The sequence below is a fragment of the Sipha flava genome, unplaced genomic scaffold (assembly GCF_003268045.1).
Source record: "Sipha flava isolate LNK unplaced genomic scaffold, YSA_version1 1_pilon_pilon, whole genome shotgun sequence".
Taxonomy (NCBI): Eukaryota; Metazoa; Arthropoda; class Insecta; order Hemiptera; family Aphididae; genus Sipha; species Sipha flava.
Window position 1 is genome coordinate 3,514,049 of NW_020272783.1, and position 17,380 is coordinate 3,531,428.

At 34.7% G+C, this 17,380-nt stretch overlaps 1 protein-coding gene across 1 annotated transcript in view; it reads right to left on the reverse strand.

Annotated features, from left to right (window-relative positions):
* Positions 1-17,082, reverse strand: part of LOC112682175 — an 85,535-nt gene extending 68,453 nt beyond the window's left edge. Inside the window, exon 1 of the mRNA XM_025552695.1 lies at positions 16,133-17,082. Coding sequence (XP_025408480.1) covers positions 16,133-16,506 — 374 coding nt within the window. The 5' untranslated portion in view covers positions 16,507-17,082. The remainder of the gene's footprint in view (positions 1-16,132) is intronic.
* Between the last annotated feature and the right edge of the window lie 298 nt (positions 17,083-17,380).

The window sequence follows — 17,380 nt, forward strand, 5'->3', positions numbered from 1 at the left end:
CCAACAATACCGATTATGTTTCCCACCGAGCGTGATCCAAAAGCTAATTAATTCGTCAGCAAAACATCACTCTCATGATGCAGTCGGTGTACACGCACTCATTTTTATTCGACATACCCGGTTTAGTGTGTGTATGTATTACATATATATATATATATACGTGTACACACGTGACGTCCGAGAAATCTGTATGACAGCAAATCCATTGTGACGGAAAATAAGCGTTTTGGTAGTCTCACACCTCGGCTGCGCGCGCACGCGTGTGGACCCCGAAGAAGAACCGAATAAACCCACACCGCATCATGCACTAGGTTATACGTACATTATGAATGTCTAATAAACAATAATGTGAATTAAATAATCTTCATAGTAAACGTATAAGTACCACGGTATTTGTGCGAAACGCGCTTGTGTGTGTGTTAATATACTTTCGACAATGTGCGGACACGATAATTATCGTAAGGCGGCAAGCTGTCAATCCAGCACAAGGCCAAGTTATCTCGTTTTGAACGATTGCACGGTCCATATAATAATCCAGGTAAAAAAAAAAAAATGCATGGGTTTGTTGACCTGACGACTTCGCAACAATGTCGTACGGTACATTTTTGTGGACAACGTTTTCGTTAAAAAAAAGAAAAAATCGATCTACATTTTCAATAAAGTTATCCTTGAAAATTTATAAAAAAAAATATTCAACAACTCGATAGCCCTATAGATACACCGCGCCGGTGCCGTACGCTCGCAATTACTACATAAAACGATATCCAGCCCCAGGGTTACAAAATATAATATGTTGTTGCTGAAATTTCGAAATTCGTGTTCGACTTCATAAATATCTACTTAGTTATCCGTGACAATTATTCACAATTATTAATTTTATTTATCGACATAGCTCGAAAAATGTTGTTAAACTTTTGTGTTTAGAAATTTTGTAAATAATTTACAAAACAGAAAATATTATAAGACCGAAAATAAATGTTTAATATCGAAACGAACGTCAATGTTAACTAAAAATAATAAACTTGATATGTGTATTTAAAGAGCTATATATACCGTTTAGTTTAGTCATATTTTTAGAGAAATGTGTATATTGATATTTATGTAGAAAAATCGTAAAATAAAAATAGTGATAAATAAGGTTACAAGCACATCAAAATAAAGTTATAAATTTAAAATCTAAACGTCAGTGTAAGCCACTATAAAGCAATGAATTATTGATATGAATCTACAAAACTAGTTTTTAAGAAATGTAATAGTGTTTGAAAAGTAAATTTACGCGTAAGATCTCTATTGCTGTTTACCTTCTAAAATTTTAAGTAAAAGTTCATAAAAGTCATTAATAATTATGCTGTACGTTACACCGTTACATAATGATTGGAAATATTAAAAATGATAAATTGATAATATCAATTTAATTTTTTCGTTTTAAGAAATTGTATACATTGCGATAATACACTATAACTCTTGGTTTTTAATTATAGATATGTGTACAAGATGTATTATATATTTTTTTGTAACGTATTAATCTTTGAATGCTTACTAGATTGTGTTACAGAAATGTCCGTACTAGACCGTTTTTAAATATATCAATCAAGAACCATACCACCATAAACAGTGGCACAACTAGGAGGGTTGGGGATTGTAATGTCCTGAAGTATGTTATTAATTCAATCTTACCCCATTCTTCCAACCAAACACCTTCCAAGTTTAAATTTTTTCAAAAGTATAACCCCACCATTCCCAAAAGTAAATCCTGATCGTGCCACTACATGATGTACGGTACTTGTTCATGTAAACGTATTTATATAGTATAATAGTAAAACAATTCTTAATTTTATCTAATATTTGCGTATATGGCTACAGAAGGAATATAACTTTATCGTGCACATTTCATAACGAGTATGAATTTAATATTATATTTTGCATTAAAAACAAAAAACAAAAATTTGAAGTGATTTCTCTTGCGTAATGTATAAATAACATCGCTGGTTCACGATAATGACAATATTTTCCAAAGGCATAATGCGGCCGTGTTAGATGACGGGGAAGCTAGAGTACGTACTTTGTCCTGGCGTGCCTCAACTCCGGTGAGCTCTACAACCCCCCCCCCCAATTATTGATTTGAGTTGAATGAGCATATGACGTATTCATCGGAATAACGATCACGTTATACTATCGTTACATTGGTGAATACTAATAATAACAACATTATAATATATTGTAACGCTATCGCTAAGTCCACGGATGACCGTCCCCGTCGGGTACAATCGGATCGTGTCGTATTCGACCGACACGCAAGGACGCGCGGCGGATTATTTTTCATCAGTTTTTTTCTCCTCTCCGTTCGTCCTTGGCGCCACGTCGTCGTCGTCGTCAGCTATGGCTCTCACAGGTGCGGTGGTGAACGCACAGTCGCGCGATAGACCTCTCTATGTATGTAAATGACTCGAAAGAGACTTCGATGAGAACAACCATTGCGCGTCGCGTTACAGTCATCAGTTCGTTGTAATTGATCGCGTTTGTGTGTCAATCATTACGAATCTTGCGATTTAAAACAATTGTCGTTTAAAAAGAATAATATTGGCCGTAGACTTGTATGCTAAGAACGATCACACGTTTTAGTAGCCGCGCGCGCGCGCGCGCCAGCCGTCGTCGACGCGTGACAAACTATATTATAACATTATGTACTAATATATAAACCGACCGGGGACGGGGGAAAGGACAGCAAAATTAAATAATAACAATCAAACGCGCAATGGTTGCCATTCAGGTTAAGCCCAACCGAACCTAACTTAACCGTGGTGCACGAAAATCGTGTACAGTTTTGACCGTTGGGGAGCTGCGAAATAAGACCAACCCCGCCGGGGACGACACAATAAATGTACGCGCAAATTCAATCGAAAAGATTTAGTCGCAAACCAATATATATATATATATATATATATATATATATATATATATGTGTATATATGAAGAGAGAGAGATAGATGGAGATCGTGAACATACTGTCCCTTTTTTATAACTGTATAATATGTAAATATCCTGCGTGCGGACAAACTTTATATATATCTTAACCCGTCAAACATTGCAAACTGTACAACCATATTGTGTAATTCTAAACGTACAACATCGCGGTCACAATACAGTATATTTTTAAAACTATTATTATTGTTAATATTATTATTATATCAATGAACCATTTTAATTCCGCGAACTATAGTACCTACTTAATATATTGTCCGTTTGAACTCGTGTAACTATTTGGCAATATTATATGAACCGCACAAACCAAATTGTCGTAAACATAAATAGCAAACTCACTGTGATAGAACGCGGTGCATCGGATCGGTTAACGTATTATGTACGGGAGTTGCAGTAATGATGAAACATCCTCCGAACGTATCTCGACGTATCTGGCCCGGAAATCTCGAAACGACTTTAACGCACGCCCATTTCACCGTGAATAGGTCAACACAACGTGAGGTGTTTTTATATTTTAAGGAAATCGATTTTTGCGCGCGAAATTTTTCAGTTTGACCTGATGAGAATTTTTTTTCCACTGCAATTTGTTAACCGCATCGTCATACTATTACGAAAAATGTAAAAGAAAACCTAATACCCTTTACGACCAGTGTAATCAATCAAACGCATGTATACGACCTATATTGATTTGTTTATGTCATAAAAAGTATTTTTGATGATATTTTACACTTCTGTTTGATAGGTACGCACATGATTTGTCAATTTTTTCTCATTTCCTAACATGTGATTGAAAACGCAGTAAATTAATTATCAGCCCTATATGTATAAACTTCTCGGTATACACACAATATTAGAGAATTTAAAAAATATGAAAATTACAATGCGTAAGCGTCTTAACTTTTACGTAAACATGAACTATACACGAATAAATTACAACATTAAGAACTTTACATACTACTGCAGTACTTAAATGTATGCGTAAAACGTTTCTGAATTTATTATTAAACGATTAATTTGGAGTGTCGCCAATTGGCGACTTCCCTTTTCCAGCATTCAAAAGTCATCAAATGTACTTATTGTATAACATATAAATACAGATTGTAAATAAAAAAAAATGTGTTCAATAAAAATAAAAAAGTGAACAATTGTTTTATTATAAATATTTTCGTAATACTTGAACGTACCAATAAACAGTTTTCAGTTTAATCTAAAATTAAATTAAATTTATTTAAATCGACCATCGATTGCAAGCCGTTTAAATAAATACCAGTTTGTAATCAATCGATACATGTGATAAAAATATATACTCGTATTGTTTAAAATTCCGCGGGTCGTTTGAATGATGTCATTGTCTTCATAATAAACACATTCTGTATAAGAATGTTGAGGTTTTATAATTTTAAGACCTATTAAAAAAAACCTTCATCTGAGATAGTATTGTCTTCCACAAAGTGTAAATGACGTATTATGTCACACACTTTTTACCATAATTTAAAAATAGGTTTTCCATATTCATAAAAAAATTGAGACATTACGATCATCAGGAATTGCAATACAAAAATCTTAAGCCATAAAATATTCTGTTCAAAACCATGAGAATCTAACTCAAAGGAACTTGTACGAGTTTTGTTTTATTATTTCATACGAAAAACAATATTAGATTTTAACAGTGTATCTCTCGTGTTCAGTGCATCTCGTGATTTATGACCGAATCTTCTAAAAAAAATAAAAAATTCCAATCGATTTATAAACACACATTATGTTGATTCGAAAACGGTAGGCACAAATAAAAAAATCCACTGAACTAGATTGTCAAATATATCCATTCGGAATAACAACTCCAACTTGTCATGAATCACATGATAATAAATCTTAATTTTTCCTGATGAACTGAATTTAATACGCTTAACTATATACATCTGTAATAGATACTCAAACATCGAAAGTGACCGAACAAAAGTGTAACTGAATTTCACGGAATATTTGTGATCGGATAGTGCGTTTGTTGGCTGGATGTGTTTAGCAAATTAAGTAAGGCGGTTACTATTCCTACTGAAGTTTCCGCGAAAAAAACTTTTTCGTACGTAAGTTGACGCAAAATCCGTAAATTTGTTTTAAACAGCTATAAAATATCTAAATGTAATTCCACGATTAACGTTAACCTAATAATTATAGACGTATAGGTTAGGTAAACAGGTACATGATAACAATTATGAACACCACAGTTAGAATAATAATAATTGTCGGTCACCTACTCACCTACAAACTCTCGTGTCCGATAGATATTTATCAGTTATCCTAGAAAGTGTCCGCGCACAGATCATTGTTATTATATCGGCGGGCTTCAAGTATACTAAAACGTGATATATTACGTAGGTACCTAACCTATGTATATTAAGGCTATACGGGTATACACGCAGCCCGTTCACGTTGCACCTGTATAGCCCGCAATGTGATTTGTTATTATTATTTAATTTTAGCTAATTTTCATTGTTTGATACGAGCACTGTAATAATTTACAAAACGGATACAACATATAAATCATTAAAATGCGTTTCTGTAACAGTGCTGTCGGACACCGCGGAGCACGAAGTGATCATTGCGAAAGAACAGTGATCCCGCCGCCATCGCCACCACCATATAACAATAATAAACCTCATTATTACCGCGGTCGAACGAGGTTAATCATTTATCGTTTCGCATGGTTATCGAATAATAAAGCTAATAATCGTTTTTTTTGTGTTATTTATTTATTTAATTTTTTTTTTTTTTTTTTTAAAGAAGGTTCATTGCGTCACGACGGTATTATATCAATGTAGTAACATATGCGGTGAATTATGTGACGTATTTTCGTCGTTGTCGTCGTCATCGTCTTCGTGTTTGTCGTTTATTTCACACGTGGTGGCATTCATCTCGTATGTATTCTTCATAAATAAATATTAAATGTTATATTTGTCAATATCAACCGTCGTCGGGCGTCGAATTTTTGTCTCCGCAGCAGTGACCATATTAGCGCGTCACCTTTCTGTTTTGTTGACCTTGGTTTTTCTTTAAGCACATCTTCGTGTAATAATATTCCAACACGTATTTTTTTTTTTTTTATTTATTCATCTCGTCCTTAGTATTTGTACGAGCATCTTCTAGCATTGTTATTCTATGCAAAACATGACATATGAATGTATATATATATATATATATTTTATCTTTTTTTTTCCGGTGACCATCCTAATGAAACCATTTCATACCTTAGTCACGTACATTGACACTCTCTATTTCTCGAACATTATTCCCCGTATATAAGCAATATTCCGTTTTATGAGTATAATATACTTTGCAGTTTACTTGGATACTTATGGCAAAAGCGGTTGTAAAAACTATCCGGCGGTAACATTATTATACTGTTAAACTAACTAATCAAAAAGTAAATATGCAAACAAATTGTTTTTAGGATCGTAATAAAAACACGGTATAATCAAGAATCGTAATAGTCCAAATGGCAAATATATTTGAATTAATATTATTTTTCTCTAACCCAACTGCCTATTTGCAAGCGCTTACATAAAAATATCTACGTTAAGTTAAAAAAAATCACACCACATTTCATATTTTTCATTTTATTTTTCATTAAACTCGAATATTTTAAGCTATAATCACCAAAAAATTTCTATTCAAAAATTATTTTATAATATAATTCGTTTCTTTGTTCATTTTAACTTGAACCGTTAACGGAACTTCGTGGGAATAATAATTACCATTGAATATTTTGCTTGTTATACTTTCCATTTCATCATATTATATCCTATTGTTGCTTAATGATTATTGTATTTGTTCACAACAAAATATAATAATACTAAACTATTATGTAGTGAGTATTTGTAAACCAGATCTAATATATCGGTTATTATACAAGTGCGTGTGTGAGGTCGTTAAGACTAGGAACAGGAAGATAATATTATTTTTTTTTCCTTCACTTATACACATAGATTTGCAGGTATTGCACACCATTAGAATTTAATGGGTAACAGCATTCAGCTATATACATTAAGCACTAGTCTGACCCCCTTCCTGTTTGAATTAGTTTTCAGTTTGATTAATTATACTTTAAAAACTCACGATTGAAACCTGATTACAGCGGACAATATTACCTAACGGGTCTCAAAAGCATAATGGTAAGTTTTTTATTTCTCATTCACTCAATCCTACAAACGCGGTTATTGGTTTTTAAATATATAGGTACAAACAAAATCGGCACATTTATAGTGTTTAAGCAGAAATGCGATTATAAAATAAATGGATCACAGGATTCGCATGGAGGAGTGCCGTATCGAAAATAGAAAACGCCCAATAACTCATCTACAATTGTCTGTAAACTTTTCAGTTCCAAATGAAAAGTAATGTATTTAAAGCGAGTAAAATAATGTACTACAATAATTGGCAAGAAAAATGGCAATCCCAAAACGTGTAGAATAATAATAAACCTAACTGGTCGATCAGAACATGATAAATAAAATCGAATTATAACAATTCCAAATACAAGAAGCAATTTTATGTAATTGCTTTATAAAATTTTAAAATTTTACTCGTCTTAGTCCTTGTTATTTATACTGGGTGTTTCTGGAATGGATGAGAACACTAGTATACGTAACTGTGATGACCCAAAGTAGATTTTTTTGAAATTTTTTTCAATCTCCAAAATCTTGGCTTATTCAATTTATTTTTAGTATATAAAGCTGTTTTAATTACTTATGTGTCTTAACTGACAAAAAACTACTATCACCACTGTTTATTTTTAAGTGTTTTCATACGAAACGATGTGTCACACGACTTTTTTTTTTTTTTGTAATGTCTCGATTCGTATGAGAATTTTGCAAAAAATACAACTTAAGAGTTTATTTTTATATTTAAGGTAATGTACTAAAAATAAACTGAATAAACCAAGATTTTAAAGATTGAAAACAATTTTCAAAAAATCTACTTTGGGCCATCACAGCGAGTATACGTATTCTAGTGTCCTCATCCATTTCAGAAACACTTTATATAATTCATTACTAGGTATCGACAGATGTATATTTGGAAACTTGACAATGTTGTCCGACAATTACAGCAAAATATTCCGATATTATTTATTATTTACCCGTTTTATAAAGACAAATTACACACCTAGTTAATCAGTCCAGTAATTTTGTGTTTTATATTTTTTTTTTTCTAAAACCCAAGGTTTTCTTGCCATCGTCCTCGACGGATAATTTTACTTCCCCAATGATTGATTATAAAGAATTGCAATGTAAACTGTTATTTATTTTTACTGGTTTTTAGTTATTAGATCTGGGTCACTGATGCAAATAAATGCATTTTATTAATTGAGCTTACACCTAGTTTTGATGGTTAATATTATATAACCATAACCTTTTCAATCAACCGAGAATTTTTCCACGTACTTTCATATACGTTTTACCATAAAATTAAGCGCAAATTTCAAGATATTTGTCAACTACCGCAAATAATTTTTATATAAAAACAAATTATGTAAATACTTTATATTATACCCGATATTTTACTGCATTCGAAAACGTTTGCATGTACATAACGCACGCGTTTCATTGAACGAACTGTTTGTGAAATTTAAAAAAATAAAAACAAGCTTATCATATAATATACGTAAACACGAGGACTTCCTCGTACTTTTCCAGAACCAATGATCTATTTGTTGTTCCCCAAATATTGTATTAATTTTCGTTCAAATTCCAAAATTTTAAAACTTTTCTATTATTCTAAATTAAATGTTCAGTATTTGTTTATTTGTGAAATAATTAATTTTACCAACAATCTCTGTATTTGAAATTATTTTCATTGCATTTAAATCGCGTTTATCGGTCTTCGACCTGCAAAATCAATCAATAAATAAATAACGTATTACACAACCGTGGATATTATTTTTCACCGATCTCGCGGTGTACCCATACCGTTCGGATTATTTTTATTTTCTTTCATGCAGACGGTTATTGTTATAATACTACATTAGGACGGCGTCCTATCGACGAATGAACTGTAATTCGTACGGTTCGATCGTACTACGCGGATCATGATTATTTTCTCGCCCCGAACAACGCCTGTATTCGTACGGTTTCTTCACGTCCTGCCGACCACCGGTAAATGTAATCGTATTCGTTACGAGACGTGCGAGAACGGAAACCAAAATAAATCTTATTCGCAATCACACATCAATCGGACCTGTGAGTTTATTAATACTGTAACACACTACGGCGTAACCGCGTTCAACGCACTCGGTTGCGCGGTCCGGTACAACACAATACGTACGCGGCCCGCAGTCGTAATCCACCTGTCTACGTCGGCAGCGACGTTATGTAAACCGCGTGCATTAAAACATCTATTATCGCGTGTGCGCTATTAATCGGCACTCTTCTGAAGCCACCGCGGGTCGGTGCATTATTCCGCTGCCCGGGTCGACGTGTCGGTCGTGTGACCGCCGGGAACGAAACGAACGTCTGTTGGTGCTGCGGTTCTCAAACTGCGGTCCGCGGAGCAGCCTCGGGGCTTCGCGGGACGGAGGGCTCCGCGCGGACACGGCCGAATCCGATCGAACCGGGACACAACCGTAAGTCACGTTTGTACGACATGAACAGTACGGAGGATTGTTGTTGTTACGGTAATATCGGAGAAGACCCTGACGGGTGTGATAAAATATCGGACTACGTCAACGTTCTACGACGTATCGGTTGAAATTGGCGTTTCCGGTTTTCGGTGTTCCGCGGGTTGTCGAGCGTCTCCGCACGGGCTCGGCGAACGGAAACGAATCCGCGGTCCGTCGGGTATGCCGTAATGAACGCGAGACGTGCGCGCCCGACCAGTATGTGCGCACCGGCCGGTAATGATATCCAACTCGGCCCGCGGCGCGCCCGTCACGCGAGACCCGCGATGCCATCGTGTTTGGCACGCGACAAACTTTCGACCGGAATATAAAACATACGCGTACCGGTTGGGTTTATTTATTTTTTTTTTTTTTTTTCGAAACACCGAACACGATAAAAACTTTTTATCCGTTTGCTATTCAGCTCCGCGAATCGATGTATCGGAGGAAAAATACTAGGACGAAACGCAAAAGTTTTTCCGAAAATTTTGTTTAAATCGAAGAGTTCAATCCAATGCCTAAGGTCTTATTCGAATATTTTCGTCTTCAGACTTTTAGGGTTTGAGGATTTGCGCCCATTATTTTAATACTGGCTGTCGGTACGAAGACGAATTTGTACCTACTGAATTACTGATGAGAACAAATAAAAATGTTGGACAACACTGGACTGTACAAACGTTTAGCATATATAATACGTTGTATATTATACACGTCGATGGAGTTCATTATACGTGTGTACTGTGTAACTGTTACGCAACTTTTTTTTTTTTAACCGACCAAGTATATCCTTAGCTGTAAAGACAATAAATAATTTAAAATATAAATATATTTTGTAGCTTAATACAGTTGAACATATTGTTAGTTTGGTTTTGAAACTAATCTTATTGATGTTATTATCTGAATTCGAGTTCAATCTCAAAACTATAAAACGATACCGACAGCAAATCAGTGAATTCGTGAAATTTCTTTGGATTCGCGCAAAGGAGTTTCGTTTTTCGACATCGGAAATCTCTAAGTCAGTCCGTCAAACACTCCGATGCAAAAAAACGATTTAGAACACTGATTCAGGGTTTTAATTTAAACTTGGTGTTCTTTTGTTTTTCTTTTCGTCTCTCAAAAGTTCGATGTTAAGCTGTTATGTCATTATTACCATTACATTAACAATTAATCGTTTCGATTTTCGGCATCAATACTCTAATATTATAACATAATGTAATACATAATATTATACCGCAACGTTGGTTCACACCTCTTTGTAGATCAAGGTGAGATAAGACTAGAACGAAAAATATACGTAGTAGAAGTATAAATGTGTGTGTGTATGTATGTATGTATTTATGTATATATATATAGCATATACATGACTTCGTCTCCATCACGGACTTAAGACACCGAGGTGATTTATTATGTTTTAATAACAACTCGACGTAGAACACGGTTATCCGATGACCCGATTGAACCTGAGCCAACAGTGCGCGCGCGCGTTATGTGTACCGGCGGAGAGCATGTGTTTTGTTGCAAAAACTGGACAGACAGGTAGACGCCAACAGCGATGCCGCCGTCGCCACCGCCGTGTCGCGTTACAAGTGCACCGCGCACTGTATTCAATCGCGAAGATCCCGAGCATTCGACGACCAACATTAATGTTATTATAACGACGTAATACCTTTTTTCTCGTCCCTTGTGTTTCCTGGTCCACCTCGAGCCCTGTGGAAAATCAATCGCTTTCGAATAACGTCGTACAAAACACTCAGCGCATCAACTTTCCGAACGGTTAAACAATCCGGAGGAAAAAATCCCATCGGAACATGTACACGTATCGGCCTGATTCAATAAAATATATTTGCTAGTACATTTTTTTTTTTTTTTTTTTGTTCACTCTTTAGAAAGCTTAAGTAAAAAATTTAATTTATTTTGTCACAGTTTTTAATTTATTATAAAACGACCGACTGATATACAAACTATTCGCTATAATTTAAAGGCGAGAGCGGAGAAAAATATTTGAGTACGATAAATAATCTGTATACAAACGCAATGATTTGTGTAGGATATTACATATATTGATTTGTTTTTATTTATTACGAAATTAATATTTTTGAAGAGGCCCAGTTAATCTAGAAATCGGCATTTAGTTCTAATTTATCACTTGGCTTTCACCAACAATCGGGCTAATGTAATAAAAACAAAATTAAAATGTACGTATTACATGTGTATCATCTTGTTTTACCATTTTCTCATTCAGCATATAATACTATGGGCAACCGGTTAAACTGGTCGTGGATAGAGGTTAGATATATATGTCTAAAACATTTTTTTTTGTTTTTTGGAAAAATGACTAATGCTCCAGCAGCTAAAAGTTTCAAAACAAAACATAATTTATTAAATTTGTATCATTAAGAACTTAATTTGCACATATTTATTTATTACAATGAATACATTTTTTTTTCTTCAAATTTTAGGATGTTTGAATTATATCGCGTTGAATTATAATACTACACACAAATATTAATACGTTTAATATTCTCACATAGTTATTCAAAACCAAGTATCTCCAAAGGTACATAAGGTTCATTTGTTAAAAAAATAGAACTGAAATATCTGATTTAATAACTATTAATGTCAGTCGATCGATATAATATACACAATACGATCCAAAGATGCATTAATTATACTCGGATAACGAGATATTAATATTTTACACACCGTGTATGACATAATCTAACTGACGTGTCGGTAGATTATACTCACTACGCATTATAGGAAGGTCAATAGTTTAATTACATATACAACCAATACTTTTTCTGTGCACAACATAAGCTCGAATAAATAATTATTATAACCTACATTTAAAAAAAAAATAATAATAAACCATGACTTATAAATACGTACCGTATGAATATTTTACGAATGTAAATCAAAATTTACAAGAGAACATCTAACACGCAAATAGCAAACTTTAACTAAGATACATTATTATAATTGTACACGACTACATATATACCTATAAGATATTGAGTTTTTAGTTAGTCATAAAAAATACGCCTTAAAAACACTTCATTGGATTTTTATTATTTCGCTATTCTAATAATGATTTTTTCTTATACATTTGCTCGCAGATAACTAAAATGAATAAAACTGTTGTTTAAAAGTTCAGTCAACGTCAGATAATTAAGGAAATGTTTCATGCCCTGTGGGCGTACTTTAATTAACACAGGTGGCATTTAAAACTAGAAGGGAACAATAATCAACAAGCTAATAGTGAAAGGTTAAATATATATATATAAATATATAATTTCCAAAAGTGTTTTTGAAACAGATTTTCGAAATCATAAACGTAGATATACACCGAGTTTGACAAATTATTAATAGTTCCTACATAACCGCACCACTGTATTTACACACAGTTTCATAACACACAACGGTATAATACGTGTATATAGATTATATAGTTGCTGATGATACTCGAATGCTCGCTCGCTATAAATCTTTAAACGGATTTAAAGTTGATCAAGTATTATTTTTTTTTCATACTTCAATCACGTGTGCCTACCAAATATATGCGAATATTTCCCCATCCGAAAGATCAATGTCAGATGAATTAAATATACGAGAGAAATCGATGTTTTTATATAAAATAAATCAATTTATTGAGTTATAACGTATAGTGGCGACCCGAACGGTTGTATATTTAAACATATTTATTTATGTGTTCAGATGGATTGAAAGTTAAAAAAAAAAGACAAACATATTACTCCCCAGGCGTTAGAAATATTTATTAATTATGTCCAAGGTGAAAAAATCACGGTTTTCGCGCCGGAGACGAATGTCCTACGTCTTTGGTTAGGAGGTTCCAAAACGGTCGTTTGCTCATTACCCGACGGCACGCGGAACGTGTAACCATATGGTGCTGCAACAGCAGCATCTGACACCTTGGGCTTCACTAACGATTCATTATGCGTTACAATATGGATTGCATCGGATGTTATTTACATTTTCTCGGCACCACATTGCAGTGATGTACGCACGCCCCAACAATGATCCGTAGTCGTGTTCGCCTCATGACGAAAACCGTTCGAATTAAGGGATTACGCCACCGTATTTGTATCGTGTATTCACATAGTACGATCAATATGTATTTTTTCTAAATTAATTTTCACTTCTAAACTTCGTGCTGCGTACGACGCATATGCCTCTCTCCATCGGTTCACTAAACTACCGTTTGCACACATCTGTCGGGATTTCTTGTCGATTATATTTATTAAAAAATACCATTATATTAACTGCTGTATGAGCGATGATAATACTAATCCCGGTTTTAGATTTTAGTTTTTGTATTATATATTTACATTATGACTACTTAATATAATGTTTAACGAAATTTTAGAAAATACTCGTATATTATTGAAAATATTTTTTTTTTTAAATTGTTTCAAATAAAACCGTATAAAAGACTAAAAAAATTTTAACTCATATTATTTCGTAGAATCTTTAAATGCATAAAATAAAAAAAAATCATGTGACATATAGTTCTTTTATTTGAAATTTGAACATTAGTAATTGTTTCTTTTGGAAAACTCTTACATGTTAATAATGGGTACTTTGATGGATTAAAAATACAAACTTAAAACTAATAAGAACGATGCCCGATTCTTTTAGAATCATTTAAGTATTTAAATATTTATATTGTATAAAAAAAATACGTTTTAAACTATCAAAACATTAAATCAGTTATATTGATATGTAAAATATATTAAAAACAATACCTAAAAATGTTTATAATATATATTTATTCATGATATAAATACATGTTTTCAATTAAATTTAAACATGTTTATCAATTCGTTCATTTTTGAACACATATTTTAAAAATATAATACTAACTATATGCTTAATATATATTTATATAGTATTTTTCATTGATATTTTATTTTTAATCTAATAACATTTTTAGTAAAAATAGGATAGACTTGAACATAGTTGTACTGAAAGTTTTAGAACAAAATCATACCAAGTAAATACATTATTCATAGTATATTTTTTCTATTGTACCGCATTAAAATGTTGACGCGTTCGAAAGCATATACTTCGTTATAATGTTCGTAACTATAATGCCCATAAAGAAAAGTATGTGTAATGGAATTTCATCTCATATAATATATTGTTATATTGTATGTCGAATTTTTTTCATTGGTCAAAGAAACTACTATTTTTTTCTTCTTTACTTCCGGCAAAGTCTGATCAAGAACTTAACGCTTTGAAACCCTCTCTCCTCTGTGCCTGACTACACGAATACAGCAGAGTACGTTTTAAATATACCTGACCTATCCTAAATCACTTTTAAAGATCTATTAGATAGGTGCTATTTGTTTGGACCGTTTATAACTCGTCGTCAGCGATATGTACCGTCGTTAACAACATAAATATACTCCAGTTTCAAATTGCCAACAAAAACATTTCTAGTCTCAAAAAAACAAAATTTTAAATTATAGTATTTACTATTTTCGCATTAAATTAATTAAATATAATATAACAAAAAGCATTAATTATTTTATTTTTATATCACTCATGTGCCTACTTAATTCAATAATTTTTGTTTTACTTATCCTTTACTTAATTCTAAAATCAACGTTTATAGACTTTTTTGATTCGTTATTAGGGTAAATAATTAAAACTATACCAAATTAATTGTATAAAATACTTTCAATATTTCAAATCTTATTAAATATACGAGTATTTATTATATTAGCGTAATATAAATAGTCAGCTAATAAATGTATGCAACTTAAAAAAAAAAAACTGTAAAATTAATAAAAGTTAAATATTTTTTATCAAATATCGTATAGTTCATATTATAGAACCAGTAAAAATAATTTGAACATAACTAGAAGATCTACGCGTATACTTAAACATATGATTGCGGTAACGCAATTAGTGACGGACAATGGAAACAAGCGAAACATCCAATGAGTCAAACATTTATTTCTGATATTTACCCGATTTCTTATCTTTCCAAAATGAATTTTTGTTCAATTACTATGAAGATTGCAGTATTAAAATATAATATAATACAAATTTCAATTAATTTTTTTTAGGTAAAGAATTATAATTATAAATCTCTTTTCTTGTAAAAACAAACTGCATTTAAATAATATGGTTATGGCTTTTCAAAAATCTGCACCTGTGCTTTTTTTTTTTTTTAATTACTACACATGACACTAAGTAAAAGTATATGCTTCATAGTAAATATATAAATAAAATATATGAGTATCAGTACGGTACAGACCGATTTATTTATTTATACATTTTTTTTATTTTTTACTCTAATCACGAATTCTAATTGAAACAAAAATGTGTCAGATGGAAACTATCGGGTACAAGGGGCCTATGGTCGTATGCGTTCCGTTGTAAAATAAATGCTAGACGTTTGGCCGCCGGTCGTCCGTCACTGGACGCGGTTACGTCCGGTACACATGATATTGTCGCACGTAATGTCTGACTCACCTGGCTCTGAGTCGTTCGGATCTCGTCTGGTTTCGGGCCGCGGTGTGGTTGGATGCCGAGCTGCTGGTCGAGAACGACGTGAACCCAGCGGCCGCGGCTGCAGCGGCGTTGGCGGCGGAGGTCGGGACCGCCGCAGGGGTCGGCGACGCCTGCACGGACGCCGGGAAGACCACTGCACCGCCGGTAGTCCTGTTGGCGGCCGGGCCACCAGCGACCACGCCACCGGCCCGGACATGCACGGTCACCGGCAGAGGGCCGGAAGTGCGCACCGCCCTGTAACCGGACGCGGTCGGCACGGCGGCCAACAGCAGCGGCACCAGCAACAGAAGCAGCGACCGCGGTGGCCGTGTCGTCGTCGTTTTGATCGCGTTCATCGCAGAGGTCGGCGTCGCAGTCGCAGCTGCGGTAGCGGTCGCGGTCGCGGTCGTCGTCGTCGTCGTCGTCGTCGTCGTCGTCAGTCAACGAGATTCAGTGGCGGCGGTTGCCCGACGCGTGCATAATAACGGCGCAAGACCGGGCGGAAAATCGAGAGACGACCGGAGACGACAGCGGTTGTACGAGTAGGGCACGGGAGACGAACGCGAGACGAAGAAAGGAAAGGAAAAAAAAAAAAAAAACCAACGAAAAAATCCTCGCGGGCAACGACGGTCGTACGGTCGGCGGTCGAGAACGAACGAACGAAACAACGATTACGACCGGCAGAACGAGAAAAACAAAATAATATCACAGAACGAGCGAAAAACCACCGGCGGGTTCGGGTAATGGCGGTGTTTAAAAAAAAAAAAAAAAAAAAAAACGATATCATATACGATTCGGTTTATCGGCGCGCGATAACGCACGGTTGCGGATCGATGATAAGTGGCCGCGTGTGTTCGGCGCGTGTTCCGTGTGGATATCGTGTATGACGATTGTCCGGCGCGCGACTGACGGGTGCCTTCACGCGCGGACTGCGCGCACACACGCGCCCGGCCGCCGCCGAGCGTACACGCGGCCCGCCGCCAGTGGATACGGTTTTACTTTCACCGTGCGTTAGGCTAGAAAAATCGCGTCGCCCGTCTCGTACCGGTAACAATAAGAAATGATAAAAAAAAAAAAACTGTTTACCACCGTAACGCGTGCGACTGCGGGAACCCCTCGACGGCGGCTGCCGCGGACGACCTCGGGTCCCGGTGAGCCGGGGTGCGACTGCACCGATCGGCCGCCTCTCCGGGGTGAAAAAAAAATCTTATCGGTGTACGATTCGTTACG